Source organism: Epinephelus fuscoguttatus, linkage group LG4 (assembly GCF_011397635.1).
Source record: "Epinephelus fuscoguttatus linkage group LG4, E.fuscoguttatus.final_Chr_v1".
In the NCBI taxonomy this organism is placed as follows: Eukaryota; Metazoa; Chordata; class Actinopteri; order Perciformes; family Serranidae; genus Epinephelus; species Epinephelus fuscoguttatus.
In genome coordinates, this window is record NC_064755.1 from 8,919,431 (window position 1) to 8,938,798 (window position 19,368).

The 19,368-nt window shown below is 41.1% G+C and overlaps 1 protein-coding gene and 1 pseudogene across 2 annotated transcripts in view; both read right to left on the reverse strand.

Annotated features, from left to right (window-relative positions):
- Positions 1–12,293, reverse strand: part of gnao1a (guanine nucleotide binding protein (G protein), alpha activating activity polypeptide O, a) — a 140,336-nt gene extending 128,043 nt beyond the window's left edge. The window contains exons 1-2 of one of the 2 annotated variants that reach the window (XM_049575087.1): positions 11,472–12,279; positions 10,609–10,651 (exon numbers count right to left, since the gene is read on the reverse strand). In XM_049575087.1, coding sequence (XP_049431044.1) covers positions 10,609–10,651; positions 11,472–11,589 — 161 coding nt within the window. In that variant the 5' untranslated portion in view covers positions 11,590–12,279. Of the gene's footprint in view, positions 1–10,608; positions 10,652–11,471 lie in introns of both variants that reach the window. The other variant, XM_049575086.1, reaches the window with a different exon arrangement.
- The window catches only part of LOC125887275 (uncharacterized), a 753,166-nt pseudogene that overhangs the window by 316,555 nt on the left and 417,243 nt on the right, over positions 1–19,368 (reverse strand).

The window sequence follows — 19,368 nt, forward strand, 5'->3', positions numbered from 1 at the left end:
TTAGCAGCAGAGTTCACAATTATACTAGTCAACAAGACAGATTCGCAGAGACCCAATGAGGAAATCATGAAAACACACACATTTATTATTTAATAAGGACTTTTTTGTCATAGTTGTTCTTGTTTTTTAATATTACAATCAATCTCTCGTTTTTTTCAACTTTTTATCATGGTAACATCGTACCCCAAGTTTTTGACATCCCAAGTTTAAATGGTTGGGTTTGTTTGTTATGTTTTTTTGCTATCAGTGTTGCTTTTAGCAGCAGTCATCCATCTGTAAACATGCTTTGACTTTGCAAATTTGTGTTTATGTCCACAGAGAGAGAGACAAAGACGGCACATAAATGTGTATTACATGGAAAGTAGAAATGAGACCAAAATGATATTTAAAAATTTCTCTTTATTTGGAATAGGGCATACGTGTGTCTTACTTTGATAAAGTTTGTTTGTTGTCCAGTTGCCTATTTACAAAATGCAAATAGGATTCACACACCAAATACACGCACTGTTATCAGACTGCTTGGTCGTGCCAGCAAGCACACACACTGACACACACACACACACACACAGCTATCATGAGATGTTGCTTTGCTGTTATTTCACAACTCACTGAGGCAGCCAATGAAATCATTCCAGCAATGAGCACGCCCACGGCTAAATTTAACCAATGGAGGGTGACGATCTGGCTGACGGACTGTTTCAGACAACCAGTTACAGACTGTCTCTTCATGCAACACTTGAGATGGTGCCGACATGAGTCCCCCCCCACCCCCCCCACCCCTGCTTTACCCCCTCCCTCTATCTTTTTTTTCTTTGCTCTGTACTTTCTCTCCTTGTGTTTAACCATCCCAGGGAAAGGAGGCTAATAATTATCAAGGAGAACAGAGTCCAGAGGAGGAGTACCCTTTGCACCTTCACAACCCTGTCCTTGTCTCCCTTTGTCACTTTCTCTAGCTTGCTTAATAAGTGAGAATATGTTCTGTCGCTTGCCAATCTCTCTTCTCTGGCTCATAACGGCTTCGCATCCTGTCTCTTACCTCCCCAACCTCATTCACACTCATCCTCCCTTCACCCTTTTCTTCACACTCCCACATCACTTTACCCTCAGTGAAAGAAATTAAATTTCCCTCCCTGGTTGCCTCTGCTGGGTCTCCCTGTAGTTCTCCCTTTTTTTCCTCTCCCTTTAGTAGTTTCGCCTCACTCTTCCTCCCCTACTCCAGTCTTCATCACCCCTCTCTTCATCCTTACTTCCACCACTTTATCAAACTTTGTGTTTCCTCCAGTTCAGTCCTTTCTAAGCCCACTGACAGGCTGCTCCTCTCTCTCTATGCACTGGGCATTTATTTCCCTTCATTTAAACTCCCTTTCTGTGTTCCTCCATCTGCAACCCCCCTCTCCCTCTGCCATTCTGCACAAAACACCACCACCTTTTTTCCCCTCCATCTTCCTCCCCTTCCCCCTTTTATTCTCCTCTTCTGAGGCTTAAACCTAATTATCTCCTGTTCTAGGGAAACCACACACAAGCTGACACACACACACGGTGGGAACAGCCTGTGGGAAGTAGTGCAGCCGTGAGGGACGGACAGCGTTTGTTCTCCCTTCGGCCAGTCGCCTCCGATCATGTCAGCAAGGCACAAACACACACATACACTGTACGAACAAGCCAGAGATGAAGAAAAGGAGAAAGACAGAGGGTGTGAAGCTTTGTATATTAGACACACAGCGACTGAGTGACTCAATGGGTCTGATGTTTCTTTGCTCAAATCCTACTAGCAGAGGAATGGTTACATTCTTATTTCTTTCTATTTGTAATAATACTGAATGCAGCTTCTTTTGGTAAGGTGTTTTGGCCTTGTTCTGTGGGCTACAATAAACAAATGAGGAGTGCCTGTGTTTAAAAAGCAGAACTGTCCATGTGTCTTGAGTCCCGACAATCCACACATTCTAAGCATGGATAAACACAGACGATGAAATCATGACAGAGCGTTGGCTCTCCCCTGTTTGGGTATGAATTAGTAACTCTCTTATTCAACTACAAATCATAATTGTTGTGCGAGCAGTAGAAGCCATTTCTATTGCTGTTATTCACCATCTGTAAACTGCATTCATCCTATCACATCTCGTGTTTACAGTTTTTATAGTTTTATATGTGTTGTAAACTGTTAATGATTGAAAAAGATAACCTTGAGATTTAATCAGGTATGCAAAGATACCTTGGTAGAAGTCAGGAAGTCACTTTCTGTCTCAAAGTGCCACAAATCTCTCTGCAGCCAGCAGGCTCACAACGTAGTTTCCAAACATATCAGGATTATCTGTTGATTGCATTTTAAGGGGTATTTCAGTTTTTATAAATATCTATCCTAACTCTTAGAGTAGGGATGTCAGTTTCAGTTAATTTTGCTTTTGAAAGCCCAACACCCATTAACCAGGTAACTAACCAGTTCATTTAAAATGAAAAAATACATAAAATGCAAAGTAGAATGAATTACAAGTTACACTTTTCTTTTGATCAGGTGCTCCTTTCACTCAATGAGCTTTAGCACTGCGTTTCATGTTTCTATCCATTTAGAGGTGGTGTAATTTTAGGGTTTTGTGTTATAAATATCTCACCTTTTCTCTTATCTTCTGTTGGCTTTGCTGGCAGACAGTTGACTTGCCGCCTTAACATGCAAAACATTTTTCTTAATATGAGCAATCTACCATTTTGTTTAATTTAATTTAATTTGTTTCCCAGTGATTAGTAGCTAGTTACTAAAATGGACAGCCAGAGGGTACTTTCTCTAGCTCTGGTTGAAGTTGAGAGGCTATCAGCAACTAGTTTGTTGGAGACAGGGAAACAAAGATCTGTGTGGGTACATGAGACCCGAATAAGAGGGCGGATCATAGGGAGTAGCCTACTACCAGTTGGTCCTGGAGCTTCACTTCGATGATGGCCTTTTCCAGGAATATTTTAAGAAGCCTAATGGTACTTAACTGAACAGTAGCAAAATTAACCTACGGATTTAATAATATTCTCAGTGGGTAACCAATTAACAGTTAACTAATAGACATCCCTAGTCCCAAGAAAGGATAAAGCTCCAAAAAACACTGGATCCTACATTTCCCATGATGCAACTAGCGTGTTTCATTAAACTTTTCCTGTTTGGTAAACACATGTCAATGCACCAGTTTGTAATGTGTACGACATAACCCTGATGACATCATTAGGGTTAAATTTTCAGACTTTGGAGCACTCCTCCCTCCAGAGCCATTCTACGATTGTTTTTGCAGACAACAGCCCCTTCTATACTGCCAGATTTTCCGCAAATGTTGGGCCGTGTTTAGGGATGTCACGATTACTTGATTTCACTATTAACCACAATTTTAAACGCCACGGTTAATTATTCGTAAAGATTCCTCAACACCATCACTCTCCGAAGATTATGCCGGGACACGGAACCACATACAGTAGGTCAGCGCAACTCACACGGAACGAAAACAAGCGGCATCTCCGAGTGATGAAGAATGCGCAAGTAAAGGTAAATGCACAATAACTGGGTTAAAATACGTCAATCTCAATTTATCTAATGTAACACTGAATTAAAAATGATATGTTATCGTGTCATTTGCAATTAATGGTGTAGTGGTATGATAGGAGTTGGGCTTACAGTGCCACGTGACAAGCTAAGGCACGTCTCAAAAACTTTTTTGATGGATAGTTTTGCAGTTTGTGTGCACACAGCAAGAGGTTGCAATGGTTTTGGGTCTGTGTAACTCTTTGGAGTGAGACGACAGGCAGAAACTCACGTCCATACGAGTGCAGGATTTCACAAATGCTCGTCGTTTATTCTTACATCAAATTAAAAACACCCCAAGCTTACCAAGCCCGGTTGTACGGCTACTACATTTTCATATATGAACAAAATAGTCGCCACATGTACTTAAAACCATCACTGTTGTGTTGAGAGAAAAAAAAAGGCAGGAGCACATTAGTATACATCCGATCAGCGTTGGATGCGCTCAACAGACTCAAATCATAACAGGTGCTGCTTGATGACGTTGCTGCTAGGCGACACAGTATACACCATGTTAAAGGCACATTTCATATATTCGACTGTTACAAGTTCAAATCCTTTTTTTAGTCGTCAGACTGTTTCAGTGTCAGTGTGCAATGTGGAAGATATACGTAATGTCTTCTCAAGGTCCTCAGTCAGTGAACATTTAGCATTAGTATTACCTCCTTTTGCTTCCTCCCATCTGTGCTGAGTAAATGTTGGACTTGTCCTTCCAGCACTATGTCTGTTTCATTTATTATTAACACTGCATGAGATATGCTCTCAATTTATTTGTGTAATTGTAATTTAAAGACAACAAAAAGACACGCACATCCTAGAAAAAACTTAGACTGCTCGACCACAAAGAGGCATGTAGTAAAAGTAGAGTCCGCACACTACTTTTTGGTTACTTTTCTTTGTTGCTATATTATTTTTGTTATGTTGGCATGGAAATAAATGAAACTTAAAGATCTATAAGGAGTGTTCATGTGATTTTACACATTTATAGTGTTTAAATAATTAATGCATAATAATCGTGATAATCGTAAAAACGGCGGCCTTCCGCAACGGGACAGGCTGTTGAAGACTTGTGGGAGGAGCTGTTGATGGCGCTGCACGTGCGACCCACTGGCAGTGGATAAACAGGGAACAGCTGATAGCAGGAATGAGCGAGCAGCTAGTAGCAAGAAGGAACGCAAACCTGACAGACACTGTTAAGATGAGCAACTGGGGAGACAAGGAACTGCGTGCCCTCCTTGCCCTCGCAAACGAAGAGGCCATTAACCGTCAGATGACGGGAACGGTGAAGAGCAGGCCGACTTACGAGAGAATCACCGAAGGACTGACTATCCGCGGCTTCCCTCCCACGTCACTGGTTACGTTACACGCTGAGCTACACATTGTGCTACTTGCTCACACCACACATTGCCCAGAAAAAGGCGCATTCTGTAAACAAAAGTAGGTAGGCAGCATTTTGCCACACTCCCTGATTTTGTTTTTATACTGCCAATGCTGAAAAAAGGCTGATTGGACTTTCCTGCAAATTTGCACAATTCCTATCTAAAAAGGGCTAAAATTAGCCTGAGTGTCAGACTGAAGCTCCCAGAACCTTCAGTCTGACATGGCTTCCATTGAAGGCGATTTACAGGGGGGAGGGAATTTGATTTTTCCCTAACCAATCAGTAGAGATCAACGACTCACCCAGAATCTGACGTCATTAGTATCCATGCCTCGGGGATGCCGAAAACAAGCGAGCATTGCCCGTTTATAATGTCTCCGTCGTCGTGCACGCCCTGCTGCATCGCCGTTAAATCCAGTTTAGCAGCTTCCTTAATTTGGTCCTCCATTAACGCGAGTAGTGGCGAAATACCTTGATAGCATCATTAATGTGGTCTGTAGGATCTGTAGTGGTCGCCATTGTTGCTATCCTCACCAGTTACCCACCGGCGTACAGCTTGACATCAGCGTGGCGCTGATTGGCTAATCGCTAGACCCCCGGCGTTCATTGGTCCATCCAGCGTTAGGACGAGATAAAACGCAAATTCATTGAAGTATGCCAGACCAGAGATGCAAGCCTACTCAGTTGAGTGGGCGGGGTCTATGGTCTGGAACCAGGCTAGGCTAAAGTAGCACTAACCATGATGAGTGAGCTGAGTTCAATGTGTATAATTGAGATTCTTCATCATATTTTTTTTAAAGAACAACAGCACCTAAACTTATATCCATCTCTTGAGTTTGCCGTCATTGGAGCAGCCCCTGAAACAGACCTGGTAAAGCAAACAACTCACACATATTTTGAAAAGAACAAATGGGAGGGGGCCGCACTTAAACCCACCACTGGGTAGACCGACTAATCCCCCCTCCCACATTTTAGTAGCTGTGCTAAGCAGAGGCTTCATCGGTTCTGCTAAATTACATGAAAATATTACTACATTAAATAATTTTTCCCACACACTGAAACAAACAGTGAGCACTGCTGGAGAGGTCAGTTTGCCAGCTGGGCAGCAAGAGAACCTTTGCACACGTTTAAGCACACATAGGCTCCATGAACAGATGGTGTCACACATGCACGCACACACACACCCACACACAAGAAAGTGAGACGATGTTCACACATGTCCCTTGCGTTGACGGCCCAGATATTACACTACAGGCGATCATGTACATAGACAAAAAGTATGTAATCCAGTCATTCACCTTTCTGTAACAAATACTTTTTTCTTTTCTTTCTGCAGAATAATATTAAGATTATCTTGTACGCCTCATTACCTTTCTTGTCTCACAACTGTAGTTTCACATTAGACTGTGCTGTAGCTTCACACCTTGATAACTCACTCATCTATACACACCTGTAATCAACTCTTAGTATCCCTCCCTCTCTAAAACACACACACACACACACACACACACACACACACACACACACACACACACACACACACATACACACACACACAAACAATACACCTGTGCTCCCCTCTGAGATGTTATCAGTGCTTTGTCATGAGTTATTGTCACTCAGTGATTGCATCATCTGTGAAAGCAATAATCTGTGTTTAAGACACATTTACTTTCTGGTAAATGATTTCAGCCCAAGCATATTTCAGAAGCCATTTCCATAAAGGACTTAGAGAAAAAAGTCATAACTGGCAGTCTTTAAGGTGGGCACAGTTGCAGTAGTTTTCCATTGTACTGTACAGAGCCCAATAGACTTTTTACTTCCACTTATTGAGATCACATGCACAGCTGCGACACACACTGCAGCTCAATATATACACCATAACATCTAAATCTAATCCACTCATCTCTGTCTTTCTCTCTGAAGACACACACAACTGGTCACTGGAGCACGCCCCAGATGTTCAAAGCACTGAGAAAGAAAAAGCAGTAAGGGCTTTCCACTCCTCTGATGCGGTTCCGGAAATAGCAGAGCGTATCTGAGCAGGAACGTAAAGGCTTCCCTGGCAGGCCACTGTCCACCACTGTAAAGCAGCTTCCCTCTCTATAATATCAGATTCCCTTTGTATAGAAATACAAAGACCAGAGCAAATTGTGAAAATTACACATTTTGGTTTCAAATTGCACCACTTAAGCGATTATTCCAGTTGGGAAGTCTAGCCCTGTCGCCAGCAGAAAATGTTGGTATTTTACATTTCTGCAAACCATGAAATGTCACAATTGCATGTTTCATACATATCATTTAGACATTTCTAGAGTGACAGAGTATATGAGCTGTCAATGACATTAAAGCACCAAATGTAAGTGTTTTGTAGCGACCCATCACTCTGTTTCCAGCATCTTTTTGGGCATGAAAAGCAGTTGTTTGTTATAAACACATTGCTGCTTTTCCTGTCAGGATAGTGGTACAATAAGCCGTTGTTTTTGAACAAGACAAAGCTGCTTTTCCTGCTTGAATTGCCCCCCTCCAAATGGGTATGCCAAAACATGAGCTTTTCCTTACAACAAACCAAGAGGTATTTGTTGCTAAACCTAACCACACAGTAACCAGTGTTGTTAAAACACAACGTGTTATATGTATCTACTATATAATAACATGTAAATGTAACATATCCGTGATTTGCGGAAAAAATAAAATGCCAACATTTACTCTGGCGATTGATAGGTGTGGAGGTCATTTGGAAGACAGAAGGGTGGCTCTCCTGCATTTACAGTGGTTGGCACTTTGAAAGTATCTGCCTGGTGTAAAGCTCCTGAGATGGCTCCAACAAATCATTCATGATCAGCGAGCCTCATTAATCACCTTGTGGAAGCACATTGTATCACACTGCTTTTTATTCTGAGATAAGGTGGCCCCAGAGCCTATTAAATAAAATCAATATTTGTTTTTTCAACAATTAACAAACAATGTTGTCTGCCAGATGCTGTTTCATCAACCCATGCATAAGCAAAAGCAAGAATAGCTTGTAGGCTGTAATCAGACAAGAGAGAGAAAGACGGAGGTGGCATGGCTGAAATAATTGAAAGGAGTGAGCGTGGTGAGACCCAGCTGAAAGGAGACTGGCTCTCTCTCTCTCTCTCTCTCTCTCTCTCTCTCTCTGTCAAGAAATACTGTAAAATTCATTTCGTAGTATTAATCTAATATACTGTGTGACTTTGGCATGTAATGACTGTAAAGCATCAGTAACATCATGGTTCACCTACTTTAATAAATGCAACAGTAACATAATAGGCTTAAGCCTATATGGACTAACACAGTCACCTACTACTATTCATTTGCATCACTCCAAGTTACATAAATGTGTAATTTTTTCAAATGAAACCAATGAATTCAGTTGCTCTGAAAGTATTGGCCAAATATATACATTCAATAAACCCACTGGGGGCATTGGTCAGTCAGCGTGCAGAATGTGCTCTGCTGCTGAATGACCATTAACAGCTGAGATACAGGCTCATCTGGATCCACTGAATCATGTCCTCATGTGATATGTCACTATATGACCACAACCAAAGCCTATTATCGGCTAAAACGCACTCGGCTGTCTGTAAAATGACGCAGCAGAGGAGACTGAGGAGAAACCATATGTCATGACTGGATTACAGATAAAATGACAGAGAGGGGGGGCAATGTGCAGAAGACCTTATAAAAGAACTACAGTAAATCCTGTAGATATGTTACAGGATTATCACAGTGATATAGTAAATACAAAAATACTATTAAAGTATGATAAGGTTGAAAGAAAATCTGCACTAAGCACCACTGATAACAGAGATAAGTCCCTATAGGAGTATTATAAGGGCATTATAATGATGGCATAGGAGAAAAAAAGACACAGCTTTAATTAAGTCACTAAATTCACTGCTAAGTACCACAGGTACGCATTAAGTCCCTACAGGGGTAAAACAGGAGTACTGTGGTGGTATTTTATCAGCGCTATATGGGGCTGACCCCTGGTTAGTAAGTAACAGATGCTAACATAGCCAACAGGCTACATGGTATTTACATGAAGGTATTAGAGGCTACAGCAACCGGTGGAAATTGATGGTGTCATAGCTAAAGGCTCTTTCATATTTCTGCATTAAATATATTAGGCCTGCAAAGGGTGATTTTTTTTCCCTTTACTGATTATTATTAGCCCTAATGCCAGGGAAAATCTGCCAGATGACACGATTTGAGCTAAGAGATGAGAGAAAGATCTTGGCGCTGGTAAGATGGAGGGAAGTTTAACTTAGTTCATTTACACATACTACACACATTGAGATGATCCAAAGCTGGCTAAAAATCTGCAAAGTATCCATTTAATGGTTTATAAAATGTTTAAAAGAAAAGCCAGTAACAATTTCCTAAAGCTGAGGCTGACATCTTAAGACGTCTTATTTTTTGCAACCAACAATCCAAAACCCAAAGTTATTCAGTTGCTAATGACATACAACAAATGAACAACTGAATTTTTTGCATATTTGCTAGGAAAAATGACATTTAAACAATCAAACAAAACTCTGAATAGCTGCCAGTTAATTTTCTGCCAATCGACAAATCCATTAATGGATTAACTCTTCTTCTAGCTTTATAAATGTAGTACTATATAGCAATACTGTCCTAGCAGATGTAGGTTTTGGTCATTGAAATTCACTGTTAAAGTTCTTAAGATAGCAACAGTCACTCAGCTGAGAATATTACTATACATTTTTGTTAAAGCAGGTGGACAATATAGTCTATCCAAACTAAGCCCTCCACACTGTACCATAGCTTCTGATAAAAAACGACAGTATGTACCGCTTTAACAGTATTAAAGTGGACAGCAAATACACAAGCATGTGAGTCGAGGTTGCCTCTGCACCTGAGACCACAGAATCCGATGTGTAGGAGGAAATCAAAGTAGATCTGAAGCCATCTTCTTATCCCACCCTTAGGCATTCTTATCCTACAACTGCATAATATCAGTTAAAGATCGCCCCTGTCCAAAACCCTATTACTAATAGTAAAATGAATAGTGTGCAAGTACAACTACAAAGTGAGTTTAAATTGACAGGCTCACATACATTTGCTGCAGGATTTCTATTTATCTCTATGTAGATCTGGTGACATGACCACACCTCAATTCTGTACGATATAACTAGCACGAGCTTATGCAGGAAATTCAAGAATTTCAGTAAATGCTATTGCTATAGACGGTGACAGAACAGCGTGTATTCACATGAAACTTAATATAGAACAGTCCATATATTATGATACAGCACCCCCATGCATACATAGCAGTACAGTCACCACACCTACATTATTTTTCCCCTACATCCAATTTGGTACATCTTTCCACCAGCATAGAGCAACATCAGCTGATTGACAGGGGCAGAAAGAGTGGAGTATAGGCAGATGTTTGACATGGCGAGTAAGGTTTGAGGTCAGGGGTACTATAGGGTCAAGAGTCCTGTTTATCCAAGGGAAAAAAACATGACACAATAAAGGTGCTCATGTTGAGATCGGGCTGCATACACTCGTGTGTGTGTGTGTGTGTGTGTGTGTGTGTGTGTGTGTGAGAGAGAGAGAGAAGAAAGAGTGAGAGAGGCACACGCATACACTCTATAGGGTTATTAGACCATGCTTATTGGAGACTTACTTCATCTGTTTGACGATGGTGCTTTTCCCTGACTCTCCAGCCCCTGAGGGATAAGAAACAAGAAGACAATGTAAACAGGGTGTGTGTGTGTGTGTGTGTGTGTGTGTGTGTGTGTGTGTGTGTGCGTGTGTGAGAGAGCAAGATGGAGACAGAGTGTGTGAGAGAGAGAGAGAGAGAGGAGAGAGAGAGAGAGAGATAGGAGGGGGTGGAAGAGAGAGAGAAAGGGAGAATCAGCCTGTTCAAACCTAAGTGAATAAGGACAGTAGCAGCAGCGGGGTGGAGATAAAAAGATGGAGAAAGTGACTGCACCCTTTCTTCCTCAACATCCTTTTTTAAATTCCCTTCTACCCTCCATCTTTCTATTTAGTCAGTTGAATAGATTAAATACTTACAGGCTACTTTCCCCACAAAGAATCAATGAATCAATCTCCCACCCCAAACCAATGAAGCAGAACTGCCTGTGCTTGGCCCTCCATTGCTGCATACTGCCATTTTTTCCCATCTGCAGTTATCATCTCTGATGTAGTTCCCACCTTTTACCTACATACTGCCTGTTTATACATAATGACAATTTACCCACCTGGCATTTCTGTGATGGATAAAACCATATTACAGCAGATTGCTTTAAAGTGATGTAATGAGAGGGTAGGGTGTGTTTAGAAGGCAAAATCAAGCAAATCAATGGCTCTTTGCCCTTATATTGGATTTATGTTCAGATCGTTGGTTTTATAGTTTATGATGGACGTCATGTTTTTATTTATTTCTACAGTGATGTATCTTTTACCAAACGCCCACCCCCTCACACACCACACCTTTCTGCCGTGGCTCTACAGGCCCTGCAGTAGGCAATTCAACTCCCTTACCGAGCAGCAGCAGTTTAACATCTTTGGCCGCGGTCAGACCGTCCTCCTTGAGGTTTTTCTCGATGGCTTTGCTCCGGTCCAGAGCCGCCCTCTCCTCTGCGCTCAGAGTACATCCCATGGTTAGAGAACACAGCTTGATAGCGTTACCGATACCGGGATCCACGGAAGAAAAAAAGGCAATAAAAAGGGTGGATTCAATGAAACTTGTGCGTGGAAACAAAGCTGGTTGCAAATCCTCCCTTCTTGGTTTATTTCCTCCTTTTTTGTGCTGAGCCTTCGATCCCTCTGTGATCCCTCTCTGGCTTTCTCTCTGGGCAGCTCCCTCTCTCGCGCTCTCGAGCCGGGGGTAACGGCACCGTTAAAGCATTTAAATCAAGGATCCACTCGGGTTTGATCCACAGCGCGAACACAGCTCGATGTAGCCACCGCGGTTGTTTGTTTCTCAAGCGTGGTCTCGGTGGCGGTCTGTCCGTCCGTCCTCCGTCCTCTCTTCTGGGGTTCTGTCGGTAAATCACGGTAACGGTTCTCTTCTTCTCCACTCGGCGTTAGTGTGTGTTACTGGGCGGCGGTGAGCAGCGCTCGCATCGTTTGATTCCAGCACGGGGTTCTCACGGCGGGCTCACACTGGACGTTTCCTCCGTTTGGCTCCTCCGAGACGGGCGGCGGGATACTCGCTCTGTAACGTTACTGCCTCCCGGTAGCTCCGGTAGGGGCTCGGTCGTTCGTTAGTGCGTCCGTTCAATTGCAGGTTGCTGACGTCAGAAGAGTGAAAAAAAACAGAAGTGGGGAGAGAGGGAGAGCATCCATACTCCCAGTGGCGCTGCCTGGTGGTGCACTATTACCTCTACAGGCTTCTATGGACAGATATTAAGCGTCATCTTAAACACATAGAAAGTGAAAATAAAACGCCACTGCAACAAAACTCAAATAAGCTCAAGAGCAACAAAGAGTTAATTTGTAGCCTTAATCTTACGTGTACATTCCTCTAGAATATGAGCAGAGAACTTTGTGTCAGCGGATGGATATTTGGATTCTCTATTGGTCACAGGTGTGTTCAGCCAATGAGAGCTGAGGAGGACATATAGGAACGCTTGCCATTAAAGGCACAGTTCACCCCAAAATCAAAACAACATATTTTCCCTCTTACCGGTAGTGCTATGTAATCTAGATTGTTTAGGCAGAGTGTTGGAGATATTGGCCGTAGAGATGACTGCCATATCTCTCAAATATAATGGAGCTAGATGGCACTCGGCTTGTGGTGCTCCAAGTGCCAAAAAAAATCATGACCCCATTACTGAGACAATCCACAGTCCTAGTTGCGAGAAATTTCGTGTAGGAACTATTTTCTTACTACTGAACTACATCTACCAACCATGTCAACACAAAGAAGGAGACTAGAGACTAGTCCAACATCAATGGCGTCCTCCTTAGCTGTAATGTTAGCTAGCTCAGTGGTGCTAGGTGAGCTAGTAGGCTAGTAGATGCACGCAATCCTCTGCACAGTGATACCGTTGGTGGGTGTAGTTCAGTAGAAAGAAAGAAGTTTCAATGTGAAACTGCTCACAACAAGCCTGTGGATTATCTTGAGTTACCATGTAATGATTTCTGGAAAGAGACTTTGCTGTTGAGTTTTTTGGCACTTTGAGCACCACAAGCTGAGTGACACCTAATTCCATTATATTTGAGAGAAGGCAGACATCTGCACAGCTGATATCTCCAAGACTCTGCTCCTCCCGGTTCCAATGAGGTGCCCCAGGCTTTGAAGCCAAATTTTGTTGTGACCAAACAGTGGAATCACAACTTCTGGGTCCATCATGTAATGACCTGCAGCCCAAAAAGACTTGTTCCCATTGACTTACAAAGAGACGTCTGTAAACCAGTGGATACATTTTTTTGAGCATCACAGCCCCTGTGAAATGACTTGTTTCACTATCAGGATTGGATGTATTTGGTTCAGAAACATTTGGAAAGTCTACAAGATGTGGATGATTTAGTTAGTTTATCCCAATTCAAGTAAACAAAGTGTTAAAGGAGAGGCCAGCCAGCTAAACCAGAGAGAGTCTCTAATGTACCTGCTTTATGGGCCACACAAGGTGAAAGCAGTACTGATCATCTGGGTAATTTCATACATGGCAGTTTAACCACTTTGGATTCATGCACCACTGAGCAACTTTCCTGGGAATGAATGGGGCCCTGCCACCAATGCTGTATCCAAGTCTCTTTAACAGTAATGGGCAACTCACACCAAAACAATCTAAACAGATAAATCGCATTACAGGTACCAGGAAATATATGGGTTTTTAATTTGGTGTGAACTGTCCCCTTAAAGATATCGTATTATTATTATTATTATTATTATTATTATTATTATTATATTTGTTTTCTAATGTTAAATCCATAAATATTAATGTTTTACCTATCACCAAAAATGTCTCGTACTTGAAGGCTTCCATTGATGAAACATGTCAAGCAGTGGAGTGCATGGGTATGGTTTCCTTCTCAGGAGCTCTCAGTTTGGTTACTGTCAGCATACAGAGTGTCCCATGTCATACTGCAGTGCAGTTCCAGTACATTTCATACAGCATTTGTATCTAAATCCAGTTCACAATTGTAAATGATCTTGAATTTGTATGTATTGCACACCAACTGGCATCATGATTATGACTTTGATCATCTGTTGTAAAACCTGACTTTGGTATGAAATTAGTAACTAATGCTTTGCTAATTAGTGCCTTCGCCCACTTTGTAAAGGTGTTTTTAACTGATCATCAGAGCCATTATATGTCGATTACAAAGCCAATATGGAAAGCCTCAGAAAATAACAGTTTGATCTCAGTCAACAGCTGTTATGCATAATGCAAATACATAATGACAAATGTATTGGATTTCATGGATTCAAAGGCACCATTCTCTCAATGGGTACATTAATGGCTAATGGTTATTGGCAATGTGTTGGCGTAATGGCCCGACTGCAATGAAACTTGGAGGCTACTCGTCTATCAGCACCATCTGAAATTTTACATCTGTGGCATCACCAAAGATAAAATCAGCCGGCCCGAGTGCTTGTTAGCCTGACGCGGTTTAGAACCATTTAGATAAGAAATTATTTAGATACATTTTGAGCTTCAGAAAAGAAAGTAAAGACAAGCGACTGTGCATGGTCAGTTCAGGAATGAATTAATGTGACTTTATGTACATTCAGACAATGGTGTGGTTCATTTTTAACCAAAACAGTATGGATGTTTCATGATTTATTCAACAACTATACAGCAGTTCCCCAAGATCTCTATAATTTGTTTAAATCAACTTTTTCAAACATGATGCACAGATTATTTGAATTAAATTCTCCAGTCACTCAAAACTGCGTTGAATTCCCTCCCATACCACTGTACATCATCTTATATATGAAAAAAACTAATTGCCATGTATTACAGTATTATAAATCTATTTTCATTAAATGACATGTTAAAACACTCTAGTTAACATTGTGGCCTAATTCAGTGCAAAAAAGATGCCATTTGCCTATATGTTTTATACATTTGGCAAAAATGTATTGTTAAACACCCCACTCTGCAGGTCTGTGCAGCTTTAAGCTACTTTTAGTTCATTGTTTTGGTTTACTGGCCCGCACATAGACTGTTGGATTGAGCGTCAGGGCTCTCATCTGCCCCCACATATGAAACCTAAGGCAGCTGTTTCCTGTAAACACATTCACACAAGCTGAGTATACGCTGGCCCGCCTGGAGGACCTGCATGAAATGGCAGTGAGCCAAAGTGAACAAGTGACTGGTGCAGGAAGTGGAGCATTTGCTAACTAGTAAAGTAGCCACATCCTGGTGTGTTAAGAGAAAGTTGGTTTCGAAACATAGAGAGAACTTCAGCGGGGGAAAACATTCACACAAACATTCAAAATGTCATTGTAAGCTCTTGTGACATTTGTGTCCACCCCAGCACACTGGAGGAAAAACATATTACCTGGAATGAATGGCAGAGAGGTATGGGTGTTATTATCTTATCTCTCTAAGCTATATGCGTCATTCTCCATTATTTAGAGTCATCCAAAATGACAGCCCTATTTACCTGCTTGACTGTCTACATCAGTTTTTCAATTTCACTTTCAATATGCTTCATTGTATGAATGTCAGGTAAACCATATTGCCAAAATGTCAAGAATAATATTCAATATTGGCATGAGAATAAAAATTAAAAAAACAATATAAATATATACAGTTCATCGAGTAAACTTGATAAGGTAAGTAAATAATAATATGTGAATGCATGTGTGTGCTATGTGTGTATGTCATAGTCATTAACTGTCCTGTAGGTTGTGTGATGTTGATAGTGGGCAGTAAGATATGCCCTGTGTACTTCTCTTTGGAGTATGTTTGATTTTGAGAGATTGTTAAACTCTATAAATTATGAAATTACAGTGTTGAGCTTGTTGAAATAACTCTTCTTTATGTCACTAAATGTTTTACATTGTAGGAGGAAGTGCACTTCTGTCTCAATCTTACCTGTCAAACAGTGACCACATATTCTGTCTTTTTTGGTTTTCGTGTCTTCCTGTTTCCACTGCTACATTGTGGTCACTGAGTCTGTACTGGGTTAGGATCTGTCTCTGCTTTCTATCTCAGACAGTAGAGAGATATTCTGCCAATTCATAATCTCTTTTTATATTAGGGCCAGATCACATTTTAATCTACTTTGGCATTTAGTTTCTTCCTTCCAGTGTTCTAAATAGGTTTTGTTACATTGTATTATAATTGGGTTTACTCTGATTGGTGTTTGCAGAGCAGTGCTGTTGTGAGACTGGTCAGACTGTGTCTGAGAGGAGGCAGTTAACCTCAACACCAGCTGACACAGTGGACTCTTTTCAGGGCTCAGATCTTGAGTTTTGAGGGCTTTGGAATGGAGGCTGTCTCAGGGGCTGGATTTAATGTGATTAAACAAAATCACACTCTTTTAAATGTTAATCATCAGTGAGAATTAGCCTAATTCTTTTTTTTCTGTGTATGTGTAAAATATATCTGCCAAATTCTGCATGTAGAGATTGTGTTGGATGTTTGTCCCAGAGGGTATAGCTTTGATTGCTGAGTGGACCCCATACTTCACTACCACACTGACAAATATCAGATATTTTGAGCCAGATTTTAATTGAAATTGAAATGTTCTCTTAATTCCAGTTTTTTCTTTCAGTGCATTCACTGCCATGTTTGTGGACTCCCAATTTAAAGCCTTTAAAGTCAGTCAAACGCTGAGCAAGACTTTTTAGGCAATAAAAACGTTACAATCTATTTTCATGAACAGAAAGCACACTGAAATAGCGACAGCTTCAGCTATGCCTACTCTGCGAGTCTGGGCTTTCGCCATGGTTATGCAGCATTATTGGTGTGGCAGTGACTTGTCAACTGCTGCCAACCACCTGTCATTCAAAGCAGCAGTGCCTTTACTTATGCATAACTTTGATGGTGTGTTGTCTAAAAGCTCACCCCTTGTACAGTTGTCGTGAACAGGAAATTAGCTAGAGACCTTTCGGCCTCAAGTGGCCATTCAAGGAACAGCAGTTCCTGGCTTAATTTTTCAGCCCTGCAGGTTGCCGTTTGGTTGAAACTCTGAGATACTCTTGTGGTTACACCAAAGTACATAAAAACTCATGCTATGTGTGATACTATGATTATTTATGGTAAATTGGTATTTGTTCTCCTGACAGCTGAGGCTTTGACAAAAAATATTAGGCTGCATTAATTTCCTTCATTCTTTTCTACAGCTGTAGTCCTTGTTCAGTAGGAGACAGTAGAACAAAGACATCAGTATAAAACAAAGACTACGCCTCTTCATTCTGGAGGGAGAGGCCAGGAGCAGGGCACTGATCTAACTGAACAGCAAGTTCATTTATATAAATATTAAAAAGAGCCAGACTTCAACTCCAACACTGAAGAACACCTCTTCTCTGGGTGAAGGATTGCTTTTGTTTGTCTCCAATTTCAACAACATTCCCATTTTCCAAATACATTGATTTTTAACCAGATCATACATTTTGCCTCCCAAACCAAAATGTAGTCTATAATAGAGCCCTTTATGCCAAATAGAGTTGTAAGCTTTATCAAAATCAATAAAACAAGTGAGCATCCTACAATTTTTTAATTGGTGTATTGTTAATTGAAGTGTGAGGGGTTGGCGGTGCGATGCTTTGGGAAGGGACCAATTTGACTTTTACTCAAGACAGAGTGTTTCTCAGGGAAATCTACAGTTCTTTTATTTAGAATGCTACAGAAACATTTAGCAAGACAACTGCTGACACAGGTGCCACGGTAATTACCAGGGTCTGATTTGTCCCCATTCTTATGACTTCCAGTCTGACATTTGCGTTTCCACCAAGTGCACTGTAAGGCTCATCCACCTGGCCTGCATATAACCCCAGTCCTCAGTGACGAAGACAGTTTTTATTTAACTGCATGAATAAAAAGAAATTTAAAGTACAATAGTATTCATATGGCCTCGTGCAGAACTTAGTTAATAAACATACTTGTAGTGTTCAATCATATTTTATTCATGAACCACCATTTCGAAGGCTCTTGATGTTATAAGCACAACTGGGAATTTTCAAGTCTAGTGTTTAACACTCAGGACTGATTTGGGGAGATTTTGAGATAAATGGTCACATCAGCATGATGCATGTTGTATAATCTTATTTTAGAATATCACAATTAGGAAGAAGGAAAGGTATACTTTAGGTAAATTCAGTTTTTTAACTCTGTTGTTACACACACAATTGCCCCCTGCAAAAATAATTGGAGGCTGACATTACTGTCTTTAAGAGGCTATAGTGCTCTCATTTTAAGCTACTGCAAAGGTTGTGGTATGTGTCTAGTATGTGAAACTAGATCACCCAAGGCATCTATTGGTACCATCCATTTTGGCATAGTTAAAGTAAATTTTGGCAAGGGAACAACTGGTATGGCCATTTTCACAGGGCTCCACTGAACTCTCAACTTCTCCTGCTAACCTCTGACATTACATGATGGACTGATCCACTTGAAGGGGTGGAGGGAATGGCGACCAATGCACTTGCCTTACAGTATAAGTAGGCTACTCATAATTTTGGGACCATGTAACCCCTAATCAGATAGGCTGTTCCAACCTTAAGTGGGCTGCAGCTGGCAGGCCTTTCTTTGTTTGTTCCCATGACAATTTTTTTCCAACACTGGTGTGGCCTCATGGCCCATAGGATGGACATCACATAAATCACATAAGCTATGCATCACATAGAGACGCTAAAGGGTGCCCTGTGCATTGCTATCAGATGCTGAGGGCCATGACAAATGGGATTGAGAATAGGTTGGAGTGCCTGTGCAAAAATTCACAGCAATCCATCCAACACTAGTTTTGAGATAGGACCCAAAGTGATGGGCCATCCATGGAGCCGTGTTGCTAAAAAGTGTACAAAAACAAAGGCAGTGACACCTTCGATTTCACCCATCTGCGTCTCAGCTGCATATTCAGGGGGCACAGTCTAAACATAACATGACTGGAGTAAGTATCAGCTGATAAGAGCTGACAAGCCATTTTGAGCACAGGTTGTTTGTCCTAAGGAACAGATCTATGTTTAAGATGTTGTCAGACATAGATTTAAACTAGTATTCTTAAGACCTGGCAAGAAGTAGGCTATGGGAAATCATACTGCAGTAAAGACACGATTGAAATGTAGAAAAGCTCATTTTTGTAGGATAAACTGATTTTAAATTGCTTATTCTGAATCTGGAGCATTTGTGAGCTCAAGTGGGAACTATTTATGGAACATCTCATATCTGCATCTGCACAGTATGTACATGGAATTCTGCTGAGTGGTTTTTATCTACAGTTTGTGGCATGCGCAGTATTGACTGATATTAGAGAG